The 22915-nt window shown below is 19.6% G+C and overlaps 2 protein-coding genes across 2 annotated transcripts in view; both read right to left on the reverse strand.

The window, feature by feature from the left end:
• Positions 1–2483: 2483 nt before the first annotated feature.
• On the reverse strand, positions 2484–15306 carry LOC122507920 (protein obstructor-E-like). Its single transcript, XM_043620929.1, has 3 exons — positions 14729–15306; positions 6446–6863; positions 2484–3090 (listed from the first exon to the last, which is right to left on the reverse strand). Exons 1-3 carry the CDS (start codon positions 15006–15008, stop codon positions 3063–3065), a joined length of 726 nt encoding a protein of 241 aa, XP_043476864.1. The 5' UTR covers positions 15009–15306; the 3' UTR covers positions 2484–3062.
• A 2781-nt stretch (positions 15307–18087) lies between these two features.
• The window catches only part of LOC122507922 (protein obstructor-E-like), a 6815-nt gene continuing 1987 nt past the window's right edge, over positions 18088–22915 (reverse strand). The window contains exons 2-5 of the mRNA XM_043620932.1: positions 21913–22107; positions 21043–21227; positions 18645–18877; positions 18088–18379 (exon numbers count right to left, since the gene is read on the reverse strand). Coding sequence (XP_043476867.1) covers positions 18343–18379; positions 18645–18877; positions 21043–21227; positions 21913–22107 — 650 coding nt within the window. The 3' untranslated portion in view covers positions 18088–18342. The remainder of the gene's footprint in view (positions 18380–18644; positions 18878–21042; positions 21228–21912; positions 22108–22915) is intronic.

Below are 22915 nucleotides of genomic sequence, written 5' to 3' on the forward strand. Positions count from 1 at the left end.
ATTAGTACCGAATTCAATTAGTAGAAAATACAATTAATTAGTAAAAAAAAATTAGTTGCAAATACAACTAATTAGTAATACAATTGGTAAATAAATGTTGCCTATAAATAAAAATATATAAATAAATAAAATAAGGTAAATTAATTAATTGATTGTAAAATTCGTAGTAAATAAAATTAATTCATCATCAAATTAATAGTAAAAGAAATTAGTAGAAGTTAATCAGTAATTAGAAAAATTCGTAGTAAATAAAATCAATTCATCATAAAATTAAATATTAATTGTAAAAATATTAGTTGAAATTAATTAGAAATTAATAGAAAAATTAGTAGTAAATACAGTTAATTAGTAAAAAATAATTTACGTATACAATTAAGTAATAATAAAATTAGTAATAAATACAATTAATTAGTAGTAAAATTTGTAGTAAATAAAATGAATTATTAATGAAATTAATAGAAAATACTATACTAATTAGTAAAAAAAGATACTAGTAGTAAAATTAGTAGTAAACAAAATAAGGTAAATAAATTAATTACATAGTTGTAAAATTCGTTGTAAATAAAATTAATTCATCATAAAATTAACAGTAAAAATATTAGTATAGAAATTAATTAGTAATTAATAGAAAAATTCGTAGTAACTAAAATCAATTCATCATCAAATTAAATATTAATAGTAAAAATATTAGTAGAAATTAATAAGTAATTAGAAAAATTAGTAGAAAATATAACTAATTGATAAAAAAATTAGTAGCAAATATAACTAATTAATAAAAAAATTGGTAGCAAATACAATAATTTAGTAAAAAAAATTACAAAGCCTAGAAATTATTACAATTATGTTAATAATATTTCTGATAATAATAAATATGTAAATTAATGAATTTTACTAAAATTACTAAAACTCGAAAGACGACTAAAATTCAATTAGTTCCATATTGGTTGTAAAATTTAAAAAAGTACTTTTCGTATTCCAAAAAAAAAATTTCTCTTCTTAAAATCAATCAATATTGTGGATCATTTGTTACGCACGCAAAAAAATAAAATATTCTCGAGGACTTTAATAATCTTACGTAAGAATTATTTCATTATTTTCAGTTCTTTTATTTATGGTTGTTATACTTATTAAGGAGAGGAGTGTCGCTTTTTTTTTCTGAACGAAAATCGTTTCATGAAACTTGAGTGAAAGTCGTCAAAAAATTGACGACTTGACGTTTTGTTCGGTTCAAATTCGAGATAAATGGGCTCGAGAACAATTGACCTTAAAAATTGCAGAATCTCACTGCTTCTTATTGCGAAGGTCAGAATTTTTTTTTTTTTTTTTTTTTTTTTTTTTTAATAGTGATTGGTATATATATATATATATGTATATATGGTTGACATGCAAAAGTGAATTTACATGCGGCCGAGGTCGAAGCGAGAGTAATATTCTTCGACTCTATGGAACGTGAAAATTACATAAAGAGAAAGGCCATAATTATAACCAATTATAGATGGAAAGGTGAAATTTATTGGCCTGTCTTTGGAAAATCTTCTCTTAAAATTATTCTCAATATGCACTTGATTTTGTATATTTCTATTTTGAAAATAGAATTCAAAATTAAATTGGAAATTAAATTTTTTTATTTTTTAATTAAAATAACAAAAAAGTAAAAAAAAAATTGTTAAAAAAATTTTTTTAAATAAATATTTCTTAATATTTGTAAATATTTTTTTTTTAATTTCAAATTAAGTTTTTTAAACTCTAAATTTTAATTAGTGAAAATTTTTACTAATTTTAATTAGTGATTGACTTTTTTAAAATTTTAATTTTATAAATTTTATAAATTAGTTAATTTCATAAACTAGTAAATTTTACTATAATAAATAGAAATTCCTACTAATTTTATAAAATTTATAAATTTTATATTTATATTTTTAATTTTACAAATTAGTAAATTTTTTAGTAAATTTTATTATAATAAAGAGTAATTCCTACTAATTTATTAGTAAAATTGAATAAATAGTAATTTCTACTATTTTATAAGTAAAATTTACTAATTCAAAAGCAAAAAGTCAGTCACTAATTCAAATTAATAAACATTTTTAGTCTAATTTAAATTTAGAGACAAATATTTTATAGAAACCAAAAGTAAACAATAACTGAAATGAAGGATAAAATAAAAAAATTTGAAATTAAAAACTAAAATATTAAAAAATTTAAAAGACTGAAAGTAAAATAAAAATTAAAAAATGAATTAAAAATTGTTTAAACTAAAAAATTCTAAAAACTGGAAATATAAACTTAAAATTATTATTAAAAACTAAAACTGAAAGTAAAAATGAAAAAAATAATTACTAAAATAAGTGATAGAAATAAATTTAAATTAATTAAATTAATTAAATTAATTTTATAATTTAAACTGAAAAAAAGAATTAAAATTCAAAAAGGGATTCACAGGTGAAAAAAATTATCCAAAGAAAAGAAAAAATGGAAAATTCTGTACAAAAGGCTTAATAATTTTTTTTTATTATTAAAAATTAAATAAATATAACGTAATATATAAAATAACTATTACAAATGATTGAAAATGAATGCGTGATAATACACAAGATAATAATGATGTAATTTGTCATAAAATGCACTAAAAAAAAATAACTAGATGAACTTTAAAATACAAATAATATTAATAAAATTCAATAACTGGAAATTCATATACATTTCCTGCTTTTTCCGATTAAATTAATCTCTCAAATAATTTAATAACTCGTTTTGGTTCCTTGACTCATTTTCAATAAATAATATATAATTAAATATCGAGATCGAAAAAAAATCGAACACGAAAAATTAAAAAAAAAAATTCCTGTATAAACGCTTTGAAAAAAAAAGATTGAAGACTCAATTTCTTACATAAAAGGAAAAGTATTTTTCACTGACGAATAAAAAAAAAATGAGAAAAAAAAATTACAACAAAGCAAGTAGTGCATCTTATATAATGTAAAAACTACTTTTTATTATTCTTATGGGTAAAAGTTAAGCGTTATATATCGCGAAGCTGGCACCTGCTGTAACTATGTAACTCAATTTCTCTTGTTGTAGTAATCCTCGCTGGAAAATAAAATTTAATTATTATTTATTATGAATTAGAATGTATTTGAAAAGAATTGAGTGTTTTAAAAAATAATAATAATAATATAAGATAGAAAATGAAATTATAGTTCTCAGCGTATGTTAGAAAAATTCCATGGAAAGTGAACTATTGAATTTTCATTGAAATTCTAATTTGAAAATTCAATAAAGAAAAAAAAATTCCATTAGAAAAATTATTCAAAATTATTCCATTTGAAAAAATTATTCGAAATTTAATTAGAAAAGTTATTCAAAATTATTCAATTTGACAAAATTATTCGAAATTTAATAAGAAAAATTATTGATTTTAAATTGAATTTAATCCAATTTCAAATTTTTTTGAAAATTTTGAAAATTGAAATTTTGAAAATTTTTTTTCAAATCGTTTTTCAAATCATTTTTCAAATCCTTTTTCAAATCTTTTTTCAAATTCCATAAACAGAAATTTTAGTTATAAATTCCATTTGGAAATTCGAATAGTTTTTTCTGAAATTTCCTTAAGAATTTCTAATTAGAAATTTAAAATAAATTCCCTGGTAATTTTTATAGAAATTCAATAAGATTTTTCTGAAATTTTTACAGAAAAAAAAATTAATATTAATTTCGCCTAAAACAATTAATTTTTGAGTCTAAATTGTGACTTGATTTCAAAATAAAAAATTATTTTAAAAAAGCTAAAATTTTTCAACTAAAATTTTATTGAACTTTCTTGCATTAAAATTAAATTTATTAAATTGAAATTAAATGAATTAATAAAATTGAAACATAATTAAATTAAAATTTAATTAACTTATTAAATTAGAAGCATATTTAATCAATTAATAGAATTTGGGAATTTATTTCAATTTAATTTTAAATTAAAACTTTCTTAAATTGAAATTTAAGTAATGGAGTAAATTGAGTTTTATTTAAATTTAATTAACTAATTATATATTGACACTTAATTTGATTAAAATTTAATTAATTTTATAAATTCAGACCTCATTTCAATAGAATTGAATTAAATTGAGTAGTAATTAAATTAATTAATTAATTAACTTAATTAATTAACTTAATCAATCAAATAAATTGAGACTTAATTAAATTTGATTTCATTACATAAATAACAGAATGGAGAGTTAATTATATATTCAAATTTAATTCATTAATTAAATCCAGACTTTAATAAATTAAAAAATAATTAATTAATCTTATTGAAGCCTAATTAAATTAAAACTTAATTTATCTTGTAATGTCTTGCATTAAAAATTGAATTAAATTAATTTCAACCCAGCCTTAATTAAATTCGAACCTAATTAAAACGAAATTTAATTAAATTAAAATAACTAAATACAAACGTAATCAAAACAAAAGTTATTTAATTAAATTTAAAGGAGTTAAAAGTTATTTAAATTGAAACTTAATCAAAAGTGGATTAATTAATTGAATTGACACTTGATTTAACTGAAATTTAATTAATGACTTAAATGATACTTAATTAAATTGAATTTTGAATTTATTAATTAAATTGAAACTTTATGAAATTTAAATGAAGTTAATTAATTCAATTCAGGGCCAATTAAATTGAAATATAGTTAATTATTTAAAGTGAGGACTAATTAAATTAAAATTTACTTAATTAATTAAACTAAAGTTTTTTAAATTAAAATTTAAATTAAAAAATAAAATTGATACTTTATTAATTTGAAATTTAGTTAATTAATTAAATTTAGGACCAATTAAATGGAAATTTAGTTAATTAATTAAATTTAGGACCAATTAAATGTAAATTTAGTTAATTAATTAAATTGAGGACTAATTTAACTGAAAATTTAGTCAATTATTTAAATTGAGGTTTTTTCAATTCAAAACTTAATGAAAATAAAACTAAATTAAATTGAAAAATAATTTAACTGAAATTAAATTGACATGAAATTAGATTTTTAACAATTTTTAATTAATTTAAAACTTTATTAAAGTGAAAATTATTTTAAATGAAACCTAATTGAAATTAAAGTTAATTAAACTCAAACTTAATTTATTTGATATTCAATCTATAAAAACTTAATTAAATTAAAACTTTACGAATTGATATTCAATTTTTTTTTTAATTTTTAATAGGTAGAAATTTAAAAATATTAACATAAAAAATGTAAATTGTCAAAAATTAAATTAAAACTTAAATAAATTATAATATATTTAAGTTTAAACTAAATTAATTTTATACTTAATTAAACTGAAACTTTACGGAATTGAAATTTAATTTATAGAAACTTAATTAAATTAAAATATAATTAAATTGAAACTTTATGAAATTGAAATTTAATTTATAGAAACTTAATTAAATTTCAATTAAATTTATAGAAACTTAATAAAATTGAAATTTAATTAATAGAAACTTAATTAAATTAAAATATAATTAAATTGAAACTTATTAAAATTGAGACCTAATTAATTCCATACTTAATTAAACTGAAACTTTATGAAATTGAAATTTAATTTATAGAAACTTAATTAAATTTCAATTAAATTTAAAGAAACTTAATAAAATTGAAATTCAATTAATAGAAACTTAATTAAATTAAAATATAATTAAATTGAAACTTATTAAAATTGAGACCTAATTAATTTCATACTTAATTAAATTGAAACCTTATGAAATTTCAATTTAATTTATTGAAACTTATTAAAATTGAGACCTAATTAATTCCATACTTAATTAAACTGAAACTTTGTGAAATTGAAATTTAATTTATAGGAACTTAATTAAATTTCAATTGAATTTATAGAAACTTAATTAAATTTCAATTTAATTTATAGAAACTTATTAAAATTCAGACCAAATTGAATCGAATCTGAAGTAAATTAAAATTTATTGAAACTGAAACCGAATTGAATCGAGTCTGAATTAAATAAAAATTTATTGAAACTGAAACCAAATTAAATAGAGTCTGAAAATAATTGGAATTTATTGAAACTAAAATCGAATTGTATCGAATTTGAATTAAATTGAAATTTATTGAAACTAAAACCGAATTGAATCGAGTATTAATTGAATTAAAATTTACTGAAACCAAATCCGAAATTGAATCGAATCTGAATTTAATGGATATTTATTGAAACTGAAACCAAATTAAATTGATTCTAATAATTAAATTAAAATTTATATATAAATTAAAATTTATGATTAAAATTTTTTGATTAACATTCAAAAGGAGTCTTATATTAAAAAAAAACTTTGATATTTAGAGTCATAATAAAAACAACTTGAGAACTTAATTTTTTTTTTCGCAAACTATAGAGTGAATTTAGAATATGAAAAGAATAAAAAGAAGAGAAAAAGAAAAATAATTACCATCCTTGAACTAATTCGGGTTCGGTGCACCTGAAACTTTCTTCATTGTAAACAGTATCAGGCTCGCATTGTCCTTTTTGTGGTACAACGCCATTTTTACAGATATAAAATTTGGCACAGTCTTCTGGATGGGGATATGTGGGATGGGGTAAAATTCTTCCCTGCGGTCCAGCGACATCGCCCTCGGGACATGTGAAGCCATCGTCTAATGTCTCACGCTTTAAAGTCTCACAAAGTCTCGTTGAGTCCTGCGCCCATACGCAACTCGACATTTTGTCCTCGTATATCAATCCAGGCGGACATGACATTTCCATTGCAACTCCATCAATGCAATTCATAAATTTATCACACGAGTCGGGATCGTCGTGCTTGAAATAACCATTTGCTCTTGGACATCCTTTTGAACTTTGTGGCTCCTCTAGAAATAGACAAATTTTTTCTTTTTAAATTACAATTTTTATTTTAATGATATATGCCTGGAGAAAAAATTTTTTTTTATTTAAAATAGAATTTTTTTTGAGGTAAATAAAAATATGTTCGTCGCTAAAAGTACTGAGTTTTTTATTTGTTTTCAATACGAATTCAATTTTTTTGTTGGAACCAAATTAATTTTTATTTGGTTCAAATAAATTTTTATTTGGTTCAAATTAATTTTTATTTGGTTCAAATAAAATTTTATTTGAACCAAATAATATATAAAATTATTACTAAAAATTAATTTGTCCCAAATATAATTTATTTTTAAACAAATTAAAAAATGTTAGTTGTCTCTGTGTCAAACATATTTTTTTCTGTGGGTAAAGAAAATTAATTAATTAATTTATTTATAAATTAATAATCGTTGTATTTCGGTAATCTGTTCGCAGTTTGAAGTTAGTTGTTTGCTTTTTTGTATCGTAACGTTTTTAATAATTTTTCTTTTTAAATAATTTCAATTTTAAAATGAATGTATTGAAAATCATCGAATTGTGGCAAAGAATTTTATCAAAACATTTGACAATAGAATTTCTTCGAAGTATTTTATTATTTAGAAAAATAATTGAATTCTCGTGAAGAATATTATTAAAATTTTTTTAAAATTCCAATTCAATTCTTTTTGTTTAATTTCTTTGAGTTTTTTTAAATAATGAAGTTTCTTTAATAATTTTAATTGAAAATTGTGAAAATAATTAAATTTTATAAACAATTTCCTTCAAGTTTTTAAAATAAAAAAAAATAAATTTAAATGAAATTAAACATTTAATTATTGAATTTTATTAAAATTTTAGAAAATAATTGAATTCTTTTGAAATTTTTTATAACGAATTAATAAAAAAACCGAATTCTATCGTGGATTTTTTTTAAGATAATTGAATTTTTGCAATGAATTTTACTATTTATAATTATTTTTACTATTTATAATTGAATTTTTTCGAAAAAATCATTAAAATTTTACAAAATAATTGAATTTTTTTAAACAATTTTATAACAAATTGAGAAAAAAAATTGAATTCTTTCATGGAATTTTTGTAAAGAATTTTAGTTTTTTTTTATTTACAAATATAATTGAATTGCTTAGAAGGATTTATTCAAGTTTTTAAAAATAATTGGATTTTTTCGAAAAATATTATGAAAAATTAAAAAAAAAACTGAATTCTTTCATGGAATTTTTTTTAAAATAATTGAATTTTTGCAATGAATTTTACTATTCATAATTATATAATTGAATTTTTTTCGAAAAATTCATTAAAATTTTAGAAAATAATTGAATTCTTTTGAAATTTTTTATAACGAATTAAGAAAGAAATTAAATTCTTTCGTGAAATTTTTTTAAAATAATTGAATTTTCGCAAAGAATTTTACTATTTAGAAATAAAATTGAATTGTTTCGAAGGATTTATTGAAATTTTTGAAAATAATTGAATTTTTTCGAAAAATAGTATTAACAATTTTTAAAAATTGAATTCTTTCGTGAAATTTTTTTGAAAATAATTGATTTTTTGCAAAGAATTTTACTATTTATAAATATAATTGAATTGTTTCGAAGGTTTTATTAAAATTTTAGAATATAATTGAATTTTTGCAAACAATTTTGCTATTTATAAAAATAATTGAATTTTTTAGATGAATTTATAAATATTTTAGAAAATTGAATTCTTTTAAAATATTTTATAAAGAATTAAGAAAAAATTGAAGTCTTTCAATTTTTGAAGAATTGAAAGAAAATAATTGAAGAAAAAAACAAAAAAACAAAAAAGTGAAATTTTTTAGAAAATAATTGAATTTTTGCAAAGATTTATTAAAATTTTAGAAAATAATTGTACTCGTTTGTTAAATGTTATTAAAATTTTGTTTAAAAATTATTGAATTTTTGCAAATATTTTACTATTTATAAAAATAATTGAATTCTTACGAAAAATGTTATTATTTATGAAAATAATTGATTTCTTAAGAAGAATTTTATAAAAATTTTTGAAATTAATAAACAAGAATAATTAATTAGTACCTAAATTAGTTAATAATTGAATTTTTTTAAAGTTTAAATTTGAAATTATTTAAGAATTCATATTTGAAAATAAAAAATTTTGTAATTATTTTGCATAGTAATAAATTTAATATTACGTTCCGCGCGTAACATTTGCTATAGTGATTAATAATTTTAATTTTTTTTATAAATGAAAATGTTATTCTATAATTAATAAATAATAATTTTCAAATTTTATTTTCTTCTTATAAATTTCAACTTCAAAATTATTTGCGCCCAACAAATAAAACAATTTGTTTTTGGTAAATAAATTTGTTTCTTTGTGTCAAATACATTTTTTTTTGTTTTTGTGAAATAAATTTTTAATCGTGACAAATGAATGTTTTTTTTTTAACAATAAATTTTTTATTCGAGTAAAATGAATTTTTTTTCATGTGAAATAAATTTTTAACCGTGCCAAATAAATGTTTTATTTCTGACAAATAAATTTTTTACACGTGCCAAATACATTTTTTATTCATAATAAATAAATTTTTTATTTATGACAAAATAAATTTTCTATTCTTACCGAATAAATTTTTTGTTCGTCATAATTTAATTTTGTCAATTAGATTAGATAAATAATTGGATTAGTAGGTTCTTTGAGTCAAGTTTACTTTTTATATCCAATTTTAATTTCATTTGATTCAAATATAAATAAATATTTTTTATTACTACTATAAACAAGAAATGATAATTGGAATAATAATAATAATTTTGTTTTGTCAAGTGGTATTAAATATAATATTGTAAGACAGCGTGAGATAGAATAGTATTTGAAAAAGTTTGCGGTAATAATGCGCGAGATAAATTACAAAATCTCAATTTCGATTTGTTTTGCGGTTTACTCATTTTTTTTTTTTTTTAATTTTTTAAAATTTTTTTTAAAGGAGGGCATACAGACACGACAAAATTGACACATATTGCAACACAGGCGACCTGTTGCGTTAAGTTTGACTAATGATTTTCCAGTAAAAAGACACATGAGATAACATATATGTTAATTATGTGAGTTCCGTGTTTATATATATAGCACATGTAAACCAAAGTTTAACAACCTCTCTCTCTCTCTCTATAAAAAAAATTATTATTAATCATTATACAATTAAAGTTAGCTAGACCGAAATTTAAACCACTTCAACTATTTTACAGTAAAGTTTTCCTTCTTTATTTGGAATTATTATTTAATTTTAATTTTAATTTTAATTTTAATTTTTAAATTAATTTTTATTTTTATTTTTATTTTTAATTTAATTTTTTTTATTATCTACTTATTATTTATTTATTTGCAAAAATAAACTAAAAAATCCCTCTAATTATAATTAATTTACAAAAATGAACGGGAGGAGCCTTTCAATTATTATTTTTACTACAGTCAAACCTGTCGGAATGCAACTCTATTTCAAAAATGATTTTTCAGTTAAAAATGTCCAACAAAAATTATTTTCACTTACATAGTTCCAGAATATTGTAAAAATATTATAAAATTAAATTCTAGAACAATTTTTTTTAATGATTTTTTACTGCAATAAAATTTTAAAAATCGAGTTGCATTCCGACAGGTTTCACTGTATTTATATATTTTTTATTTTTACTATTTTTTTTAAGCATTTTCGATAATAATATTTTATACAAAAGAAAAAAAAAATATAAAGTCAACTTCTACTATTTACGAAACAAAATCTAAACTACCTGCAAATTTTACAGCAACTATTTAAAAAGTAGATTTTACTAATTTTATACTAAAAATTACTATACTATAGTAAAAATTTACTTTAAAGTTTAAATATATAAGAATAAAAAATAATAAGAAAAAATATAATAGGAAAAAATATAATAAAAAATATAATAAGAAAAAATATAATAAAAATACAATAAGAAAAAATACAATAAAAAATACGGTAATAACCAACAGTGCAATTACTAATTATCTGGAAAATATAATTAATAACGAATTAATTAACCAGCAAAAAAATAATAAATTCCAAATTATCTAGAAAATATTATAATTTATAAAAATTAATCAACCGGCAAAAAGATAAATAATTATTAATTAATAATAATTACTAATTAGCTATGGCAAATTGTATTACAATTAATAACAATAAATTAACCAGCGAAAATAGTATAATAAATAATTATTATTTATATACAAAAGTTTTTGAAGTAAAAAATATATTTTAATATCTCCATCAATAATAATCTTTATCCTCAAAAGGATAATGATTTTTCTTCCTTTTAATTATTCAATTCTCGTGCTGTTAATATTTAAATAACTAATTTCCTCGTACATACAAATATAAATAATTAGACCGGAATTTCCTTATTGTCGCTAAAAGAAAGTTTCGTTATAACAAAAGTAATCGATATATTTCATTATATACGGTTTTTTTTTTTCAATACGGAAATAATTGTTTGGAATTTCATCAATTTTTTCCGGGATTTATAAATTTTCTTTTTTTTTGTATAATTAAACTTTTTTTTTTAATTAGTCTTGCATGTTAGGAGTGATTCGTGTATTTTTGCAAAAAATTTATTTCTATAAAAATTATAAATAAAATCAAATAAAATAATTCTCTATACAAATTATATTTTTTTTATTTTATTTATTAATGGTTTAAAAATTTTCTGTTTGGAAAATTTATTTTCGAATTGAAAATTATTTTCTTTTCAATTATAATGGAATATTATTTTATATTTTTAGAATGTTGATTTCGGTTTCTCACCAGTCACGAATTTTTTTACCAAAAGGACCTTGGAGACCGGTTTATTATTCCGTTGACGCGATGATGGGACTTTTTTTTGTATTATCTTTCTCAGATCCGAGGGAAAGTCCCAACAAATATAAAATTAAAATAAGAAAATCGAGAAAAGAACTATTTCTACTTGGTGGTTTTGAAGTTTTATCAATTTTATATTTACAGGTATTTTTATTTTTTATTTTATTTATTTTCTTCTTTCTTTTATTATTTATTTTTTTCTTTCTTTTATTATTTATTTTATTAATTCTTTTGTTATTTATTTTATTCATTCTTTTATTATTTATTTTATTCTTTCTTTTATTATTTCTTTTATTAATTCTTTAATTATTTATTTTATTCTTTCTTTTATTAATTCTTTTATTATTAATTTTATTTTGTTTATTATTTATTTTATTAATTATTAATTATTATTTCTTTCATTACCTGTTTATTTATTTATTCAATTATACGACTAAGGACAATTTTTAATTATTTATTTAATGATTTTTTAACTATTTATTTTTTAAATTTCATTCAAGAATTTTTCTCCTAATTTTTTGTATGGTAATAATTAAAGGAAACATAAAATTTAATTTTGTAAGAATTAATATAATTTAAATAACTAAAATATGAAAGAAAGTAAATCAAATTAAGTTTTTTTTTCACGTAGTTCACTTTAGCTACTAGTTTGTGGTTAAAAAAAAAAATCTGTTAAATAACAAAATTTCGCTTATTTGATTTTAATAAGAAATCGATTTTACATTTGGTCGATATAATCTCGTTAATTTAAATTTGTCATTTGACATTTAATTGCAGGAGATAAATTGATAAAATAATTTTTACATACGCGCTTATGAGGGAGGTGACTATATAGACTTGTTAGATAAACGTTTTATGTAAGGAACCGTTAGAAAGTTGCAAATTTATTAAAGAATACCGCGACCGCATGAGATCTCTACTTTGGAGTAATTACATTCAAATATCCTAACGAGATCATGAACATTTTTTTATTTATCTTTACACTTTTAAAAAAATTTCTCATTAAATTCTCATTAAACTCATTAGAATTAACTCTCTCAATTTTTTCCCCCCAATTTCTCCTTTCATTATTATTAAATAAAAATTTAGAAGATAAAAAATTTTTAATTCAAAATTTTAGAAGATAAAAAAATGTTAATTTAAAATTTTAGAAGAAAAAAAATTTTTAATTCAAAATTTTAGAAGATAAAAAAATTTTAATTTAAAATTTTGAAAGATAAAAAATTTTTAATTTTAAATTTTAAAAAATAAAAAAAATTCAATATAAAATTTTAAAAGATAACAAATTTTTAATTTAAAATTTTAAAAGATAACAAAAATTTTAAATTTTAAAATTTAAAAGATAACAAATTTTTAATTTTAAATTTTAAAAGGCAAAATTTTTTTTTTTTTAAAATATGGAAAAAGACAAATTTTTCCGATTGTCTGAATAATTTGTTTCAAAGTTTTTTTTTTATTATTTATTTATTCTAATTAGGAAATGTTAATTTGTATAACAATTAATGTTTATTATTTATCAATATTATAATGAGTAATTTTCATTTTATTTCATTTACAATAATGGACACTGTCCGTATAAATGCTATAAATAATTAAATTAATTAATTAATTCTGAAAACTAATTTGTAAAATTAATGTTTATTAATAAATAACTATGAATTAACATACGTGTATAATGTTAACTCAATAACATTAATATTAAATATTTGTTTACAATATAAAATTTATATTTTCTTTTTTGTTAAATCAATTATTTAATTATTTTGCAATAAAAAATGTCCCGAATGAATATTAATTTCTAAATAATATTTTTGGCCGTTTGTATTTCAAAATAATAAATAAATATTAATAGTTATTAATAATAATTAACTAATAAGAATATAATTAGATATTATTAAAAAAAATTATTATTACTATCGATTGAATAAATATAAATTAAATATTAATATAAATAATTATTATCAGATAATAATTATTTATTATTAGATAAAAATTATTTATTAGATAATAAACATTATTTATCAATAATAATAACAATTAATTAATATTAATAATTAATAACTAGTTAAAAACTAGTATTAATAATTAATAACTAGTATTAATAATTAATAACTAGTTAATAACTAGTATTAATAATTAATAAACAGTTTTAACAAAGTTTATTCATTAATAAATTAATATAAATAAAAAATATTAAATATAAAATTAATTATTAAATATTAAATATTACTAATATTAATAAAAAATAATTATTAAATTGTTACTTTATTTACAACTTTCTGAATAAATATTAAATTAAATAAATTAATTTATTAAATTAAATTAAATTATATAACAATAATAATAATATTAAAATTACGAATCGCAGTTTCAAAAACCTTCATTAAAATTTGAAAATAAATGTTAAAAAAAAATTGGAATTAAAAATTAAAATAAAAGACTAATAGAAAAAAATTTTTTTTAGAAACAAAAATTAGTTAAATAATTAAATAATAATAAATAAATAATAATTAGATAATTAATTAAACAATAATTAATTTTTTTAACCACACAAGTGTTTTAAAACACTTGGATTTTATTCCATTTATTTTTAAGTAATTAATCTTTAACGAATTTCGACTGTTAGAGTTAAAAATAATTTTTCTTGAAACAGTTTCGATTGTGAAAATTATAAATACTTTTTATTAATTTTCGTTTCGTGGAATTGAAAATAATTTTGTTCTGTATCAATATTATTCGGATGGATAGAATTGAAAATATTTTCTTTCTCCATTAATTTCGATTAAAAGAAACAAAAATAATTTTTTTGAGTCAGTTTGGATTGTTTTCGAAAAATAATTTGTTTAAGTTAGTTTCGATTGTTTTCGAAAAATAATTTGTTGAAGTCAATTTGGATTGTTTTCGAAAAATAATTTTTCTTCAAGTAAATTTGTATTGTTTTTGAAAAATAATTTTTTTTTCCTTTTTCGATAGAAATAAATAAATGAAGAAAAAACTTACGAAGAAGAGTGCGATCGCCACAAGGGACATTGGCGGGAAGATCGCAAAAGTCCTTTTTCGGATTATCGTCCCTAAAAACGAGTCCATCCTTACAGAGTCTCTCCTCGGGTTGTCCATCAACACAGGCATAATATAAATCGCACTGCTCTGGATCGGGATAAAAGCCCTTCTCCTCAGGACATCGAAATTGAGTTTGAGCACGCGTCAAACTCACATTAATGACAATAATTGTCACAATTGAAAATAGAGAATAATAATTAAACGTCACAATTTTAGACATTGTCCCTATAATATTTATTAATTAAAATATAAGAAAATAATTTCTATTTCTTGAAAAAAAAAACTTCTTCTTCTTCTTCTTCTTTTTCTTCTTCTTTGATTTTTCTCGGTTTGTGTGTCTCACTTGAAAAATTCTTCTTTGTACAAAATTTCTTTCTCTATAATAAAATGATAATATTTCTTTATAATATATATATTGGCCTGTGCGTGAAGCTTTTAGACGTGACTGTTGGACTTGTACTGATCTCGTTTCGCTCGACTGAGTTTCCACCGCACAGTGTGTGTTGCACCATGATGCATTTCACAACACCCTACCCCTTTCTCCGAAACTCATCTAGCTCTCAAACCATTTTTCACTTTTTCCCCTCTTTAACACCCATTTTACCCCTACTACCAATCGTCAATTCAACATTCTAGCATTCTTGTTCTTGTTCTTTTCTTTTTATCAAAAGGAGAACAAAAAAAAAAAAAAAAAAAAAAAAAAAAAAAAAAGTCCAGACTATTCTTATATTGTGAGTCTATAGGTAAGTAGGCGAGTTTAGTCATGTAGGTGACTTCCTTCTTGTTTCTTACCAAATGTGGATGTTGAAAATTTATTTATATTATAGCCTCGAATTTATTGTTCATTATTTACTTGGAGAGAAAAAAATTTTTTTATACCTTCACTTTGTTTAGATTTTATATCTAACACGCCTTAATATTTTTTTTTTGCAAGAAAATTTATTATATTATATTTTTTCCATGCGATTAATAAAGATTATTAAATTTCCGATGGGGAATTAATAAATAATTATTAATTAGTAATAAATAACTATTGATTAGTAACAATAATAATTATTAATTATTATTTGTTATATTCCTTCTGGGCAATTATTAATATAAATTTTTTTCCCCAATTACTTAAATAATTACTTCTCCGATGACTAATTAATAATTATTAATTAGAAATATTAGAATAGAGTAATTATTAATTAGTAATTGTTATATTCCTTCTGGGTAATTATTAATAAATATAAATTCTTTTCTCCATGTAATTAAATAATTATTTTTCCCATGACTAATTAATAATTATATCATAATCATTAAATTTACAAATGAGCAATTAATAAATAATTATTAATTAGTAATTTTTACGCAGTTTTCTTAGATAATTAATAACATTAAATTTTTACTCGAGCATTAAATAATAATTATTAAATTTCTGAGGGTAGGTATTTAGAAAATAATTAATAATTATAATAATTCTTCTAAGTAATTAATAAAAATTATTAATAACCATATAATGTTAATTTTTGTTAAATTTAATAATAAAATTTTATCAAAAATATTCTAAAATGGTTTCTATAGATGATATAAAAATTTTTATTTGTATTAAATTATTTATTTGTAAATAAATAAATTGATAAATAAATAAATTCACAAAAAAATAAAATAATTGATAAATAAATAAATAGATAAATGAAAAAATTGATAACTAAATGAATTGAATTTTAGGTTTGTAAATGAATAAATTAATAAATAAATGAAATAATTGATAAATATTTAAATTGATAAATAAAAAAAATGATAACTAAATAAATTGAATTTTAGGTTTGTAAATAAATAAATTGATAAATAAATAAAATAATTGATAAATTGATAAATAAATGAATAAAAAAATGGTAAGAAATTGATGAATAAATAAATTGATAACTAAATGAATTGAATTTTAGGTTTGTAAATAAATAAATTAATAAATAAATGAAATAATTGATAAATATTTAAATTGATAAATAAAAAAATTGATAAATAAATAAATAAATGAATAACTAAATAAATTGAATTTTAGGTTTGTAAATTTGATAAATAAATAAATAAATTGATAAATAAATAAATAAAAAAAATGGTGAATAAAGAAATTGATGAATAAATAAATTGATAAATAAATAAATTGATAAATAAAAAATTGATAACTAAATAAATTGAATTTTAGGTTTGTAAATAAATTATAATAAAATTGATAAATGAAAATTGATAAATTGATAAAATTAATAAATAAAAAAATTAATAACCAAATAAATTGATAAATAAATGAATAATAAAGAAATTGATGAATAAATAAATTGATAAATAAATAAATAATAAAGAAATTGATGAATAAATAAATTGATAAATAAATAAAATAATTGATAAATAAATAAATTAATAAATGAATAAAATAATTGATACATAAATAAATTGATAAATAAATAAATTGATATATAAATAAATTGATAAATAAATAAAATAATTGATAAATAAATAAATAAATTAAAATTGATAAATATATTAATGAATAAATAAATTGATAAATAAATAAATTGATAAACAAATTATTTTTTCGAGACCTTGAATTGACGGGGAATTAAAAAAAAGAATAAGAAAGCAGAACCGATTTTAATTTATCGTGCGCGGCTCTCGACAAGATCATTGAGTGTAAGAAAGTCAGTTAAATCGAAAAGAAAAGCGAAGGAAATCATTTAATAAGATTAACACAAAGTCACAAGAGAAAGTCATTAGTGATTTGCTTCACTGCTTTGGTATACATAGGAAAAGCCAAGCCAAGGTCTCCAAGAAATGAGTCTTTATTTCAAATGTCTTTCTTTAAAAAAAAAAAAAAAGAAAGAAAAAGAAGAGAAAAAAAAACCTTTTAGAAACTTTTAGAAACGTAGCAAAACTTATTGAAAAAATTTGAAGCACATAATATTTTTTTTTTTTTTTAAGTAACTGTAAATTATTTTTCTTCCTTTTTTAAAATTAGTTTCATTTTTATCGACAAATATCGAAATAAAGTTTTTGTCAAATTAATTTTTCAATTTATAAATTTTTCATTTTAATTATAAATGAATATTTTGTTTATAAATATAAATGAATATTTTGTTTATAAATATAAATGAATATTTTGTTTATAAATATAAATAAATATTTTACCTGTAAATATACAAAAATATTCTACCCATAAACATAAATAAATAATTTGCACTACAAATATAAATAAATTTTCTACCTCTAAATATTTTTCATCCAAAATATTTCGCTTCGTCATTTATTATAACGAAAAATTAAAATTATAAAAGTAATTTATTTAGAAAAAAATATACAAATCAAAATTCGTTTTTACAATTAAGCTAGACAATAATAACATTAATTTATAATAATAGTAATAATAATAATAATAATAATATAATACTAATAATAATAATAATAATAAAATAATACTAATTATTATAATAATAATAATAATAAAAAAATAAAAAAATAATAAAAGTACGAGGAGATATATCCCGATGCGGGACAGTTCACTCATGACAATGTCCTCAAGGTTTTTTGCCAACGTCTTTATACCAGTCCTCACTGCAAAAAAATTTTTGTTTTTCTCATTTAGAAAAAAAATGTTCAACACATTGTGATAACAAAGAAACGTTAAATTTTTTAACATTATTTTCAAATAAAAAATTGAAGTTGGAACTTTTTTGAATTAAAAAAATAATTATACCTAGAGAATATTTTTTTTGTTGGAAAATGATTTTTTTTTTAATTTAAATCAAATAAATTGATTAATTAATTGATTGGAGTCTAAAAAAAGAGGGGGGGGGAAGTAATTGAAAAATGAACTCACCATCCATGTACATTTTCTGGTGCATCGCATCTTTGGATTTCTTCATTATAAACAGTTCCATCGCTACAACCTTGTTCGCGTGGTGTCACGCCATTTAGACAAACGTAGAATTTTTGACAGTCATCTGGATGTGCAAATTTAGGATGATCAACTGTCATTCCCCTTGTATCGAGGGGACTTTCTTTTGGACATTCGAAGCCATCGTCGAGCTTCTTGTCCACAGCACCACAGCCCTAAAATTATATTCAAAAATTTGTTTTTAATTTTTATTCATATTTTATCTATTTTCTTGAAATACAGTAAAAAAGAATGAAATTTTCAAAAAAGGTAAATGTATTGAGTATATTTTTATTTTTTCTAAAGAAAAAGGAATAAAATGATATTTACTATAAAAAGTATAGTAAACATCACTTTAAACTATTTGTTAAATTTTCTGTTTTGTAAAATTTAAACAATTTTTACTATTTTTGGAGTATTTTTCAATTAGTACGGAGTAAATTTTACTATACAAGAGTAAATTTTACTATTCATGGAACAATTTGTACTATCCTGAAATAATTTTTATTTCAGAGTAAATTTTACTATTTCTGGATTAATTTTTACTATTTTGGAGTAAATTTAATTATTTCTGGATTAATTTTTTACTAACTCGAATTAATTTTTATTTGAGGATAAATTGTACTATTCAGGAGTAACTTTAACTATTTCCGGATTAATTTGTACTATTTTGGAGTAAATTTTACTATTTCTGAATTAATTTTTTACTATCTCAAATTAATTTTTATTTAAGAATAAATTTTCCTATTCAGGAATATTTTTCTCTATTTCTGGATTAATTTTCACTATTTTGAAGTAAATTTTACTATTTCTGGATTAATTTTTGATATTCAGGAGTAATTTGCACTATTTCTGGATTAATTTTTATTTCTGAATTAATTTTTACTATTTTTAAGTAAATTTTATTATTTCCGGATTAGTTTTTTACTATCTCGAATTAATTTTTATTTCAGAATAAATTTTCCTATTCAGGAATAATTTTCTCTATTTCCGGATTAATTTTTACTATTTTGAAGTAAATTTTACTATTTCTGGATTAATTTTTGCTCTTCAGTAGTAATTTTCAAAAAAATTTCTGGATTAATTTTTATTTCAGAGTAAATTTTACTATTTTGGAGTAAATTTTATTATTTTCGGATTAATTTTTTACTATCTCGAATAAATTTTTATTTCAGAATAAATTTTCCTATTCAGAAGTAATTTTCACTATTTCCGGATTAATTTGTACTATTTTGGAGTAAATTTTACTATTTCTGGATTAATTTTTAGTTACTATTCCAGAGTAAATTATACTATTCCGGAGTAATTTTCTCTATTTCCCGATTAATTTTTACTATTTTGGAGTAAATTTTACTATTTCTGGATTAATGTTTGCTCTTCAGGAGTAATTTTCACTATTTCTGCATTAATTTTTATTTCATAGTTAATTTTACTATTTTGGAGTAAATTTTATTATTTCCGGATTAATTATTAACTATCTCTAATTAATTTTTATTACAGAATAAATTTTCCTATTCAGAAGTAATTTTCACTATTTCCGGATTAATTTGTACTATTTTGGAGTAAATTTTACTATTTCTGGATTAATTTTTACTATCTTTAATTAATTTTTATTTCAGAATAAATTTTCCTATTCAGGAGTAATTTTTACTATTTCCGGACTAATTGTTACTATTTTGAAGTAAATTTAACTATTTCTAGATTAATTTTTGCTATTCAGGAGTAATTTGCACTATTTCTGGATTAATTTTTATTTCAGAGTAAATTTTACTATTTATGAATTAATTTTTACTATTTTAGAGTAAATTTTATTATTTCCGGATTAATTTTGTACTTTCTCGAATTAATTTTTATTTGAGAACAAATTTTTCTATTCAGAAGTAATTTCCACTATTTCTGAATTAATTTGTACTATTTTGGAGTAAATTCTACTATTTCTGGAATAATTTTGTACTATTCCAGAGTAAATTATACTATTCAGGACTTCAGGAGTAATTTCCACTATTTTTGGATTAATTTTTACTATTTCGGAGTAAATCTTCTTTCCCTCGAGAAAATTTGACTATTTCCGGATTACTTTTTACTATTTCAGAGAAAATTTGACTATTTCCGAAAAAATTTACTCTGGACAAACAGTTTCACTTTGTTAATAGTAATTGAATTTTTTTTTCGTGCAATTATTTTTTTTCTACTATTTTTCAATAAAACCTCTTTAAGTGAGACTTAAATAGTTTTATTTATTTTTTGTTTTAAATTTTATTCTTCTCTTTTTAATTTAATTCTTTTGTACTATTTTTTTTTATCGATTTTTATTATGAAATTATTTTCAAATGAAAATTACCTCGCGTCCTGCACTATCGGGCCAAACGCAGGTTCCACTGTATTCATCAAAGTGAAGTCCAGTGGTGCAGGTTATCGAAATTGATTCTCCATCGATACAATTGTAGAAAACGTTGCAAACTGATGGATTGGGATGAGCGAAAAATCCATTACGTCTCTGACAATTTTTTGTCGGTTGCGGTGGTTCTGAAATTTTTTATTCACTCAATTTTTATAATTGCTTAATTATAATTAAATAATTTTGGTAATTGTTTAGTTTTCATTTTTTTTGAGAAAAGAAATTTCTTTTTTATCGAATTTGTCTTGTGTCCGAATTTATGTCCGAAAAATGTCCGAAAAATGTCATTTCGAAATTTTCATTTTCATGTTCGAAAAATGTCCGTATTTTAATTAAGAATTCCTTCTTCAAAAAAAAAATTGAAATGTAATTGATTGAAAATTATTTTTTTCTAGAGAAAAAAAATTTCTCTTTTCACAAATTGTTTTGTGTCCGAATTTATGTCCGAAAAATGTCCGAATTTTAATTAAGAATTCTTTGTTCAGAAAAAATTGAAATGTAATTGATTGAAAATTATTTTTTTCTATTAAACAAAAATTGCCCTTTTCTCAAATTGTTTTTTGTCCGAATTTATGTCCGAAAAATGTCCGAATTTTAATTAAGAATTCTTTTTTTCAGAAAAAATTTTATATATAATTCTTTAAAAATTCTTTTTTCTTGAGAGAAAAAATGTTTTTTTTTCTCAAATTATTTGGTTTCTAAATTTATGTCCGAAAAATTGATTTTTGATTGAAATAAAAAAAAAAAAAAAATGATTGAAAATTCTTTTCTTTTTAGAAAAACAGAAAATAAATTATTGAAAATTCTTCTTACGTAGTTCAAGTCGATCGCCACAGTCAACATTGAAAACGTGATCACATTTGTTAATTTTTCTATTCAACGGATCGAATACAAGACCATCGGGACAATATTTTTCCTTTGCAACACCATCAGTACATTCATAGTATTTATCACATTGCCTCGAATCCTCAAATTGACCATCGTCCTTTGGACAATTAAAAGCTCCCTCTGGAAAAAAAAATTAAAACTTCAATTCTTTTTTTTTTTTTGCTGACACTAGCAGGAAAATGAAACTTATCAAAACAAGTTCACAAAGTTTAAAAAAAAAATATTTTTTTCTTTTTTTCATTCTCTAATATCTATACATATGATTAGAAAATGTCATCTGGTCTCGTAAGGACGATATATAAAGTACAATTCTTATATAAGAAAGCGACAGAAATAGTTCTGACATTTACGATTTAGAAAGTTAACGTCTTTCTTTCAACTTGGGAATAATAAATCAAAAATTTCTAATTTTCATGATTTCGAATTTTTTTTGTTGTTGTTTCTTTCTCTCTTTCTTTCATTCTTGTTTTTTTCTTTTCTTCGAATTTTTTTTTCTTTGTTATTTTTATTCTTGATAATGAGATTCAAAAAAATTCATTAAAAAAAAAGGTGAAAAAAGAAAGGGAAAGATCATTGAACTCGAAATTCCAAGTCAGACTTGATGCCAGTAAAATTAACTTTCTCTGGGTCTGAACATACATGTTTAAACGAAACAAAAAAAAAAAGAAAAGAAAAAGAAAAATGAAAAGAAAAGAAAAAAGAGATTAAAAAAAAAGGACAAGTGTCTATCTTATTTCACGCCCGAGACTTCCTGGATTTCGAGTTTCAAATCTATCCCGGTTATTTTATTGGAGATTTTTTTTTTAATAAGGAGAGTGGTCAGAACATATAATACTTCATTTCTACTTTTTTGCGTAATTTATATTTTATTATTATTTTAATATATAAGAATAACACTTTTTATTATTACTATATTTTTATTATTAAT

This window comes from Leptopilina heterotoma, unplaced genomic scaffold (genome assembly GCF_015476425.1).
Source record: "Leptopilina heterotoma isolate Lh14 unplaced genomic scaffold, ASM1547642v1 Lhet_52, whole genome shotgun sequence".
Lineage (NCBI taxonomy): Eukaryota > Metazoa > Arthropoda > Insecta > Hymenoptera > Figitidae > Leptopilina > Leptopilina heterotoma.

Coding starts and splice junctions, on each gene's coding strand:
- LOC122507920 (XM_043620929.1), bottom strand. CDS start 15,008: ATGTCTAAAATTGTGACGTTTAATTATTATTCTCTATTTTCAATTGTG. Junction 6,864..14,728: donor TGGCGATCGCACTCTTCTTC/GTAAGTTTTTTC, acceptor GTCTATTTCTAG/AGGAGCCACAAAGTTCAAAA. Junction 3,091..6,445: donor CCCGAATTAGTTCAAGGATG/GTAATTATTTTT, acceptor TTTATTTTCCAG/CGAGGATTACTACAACAAGA.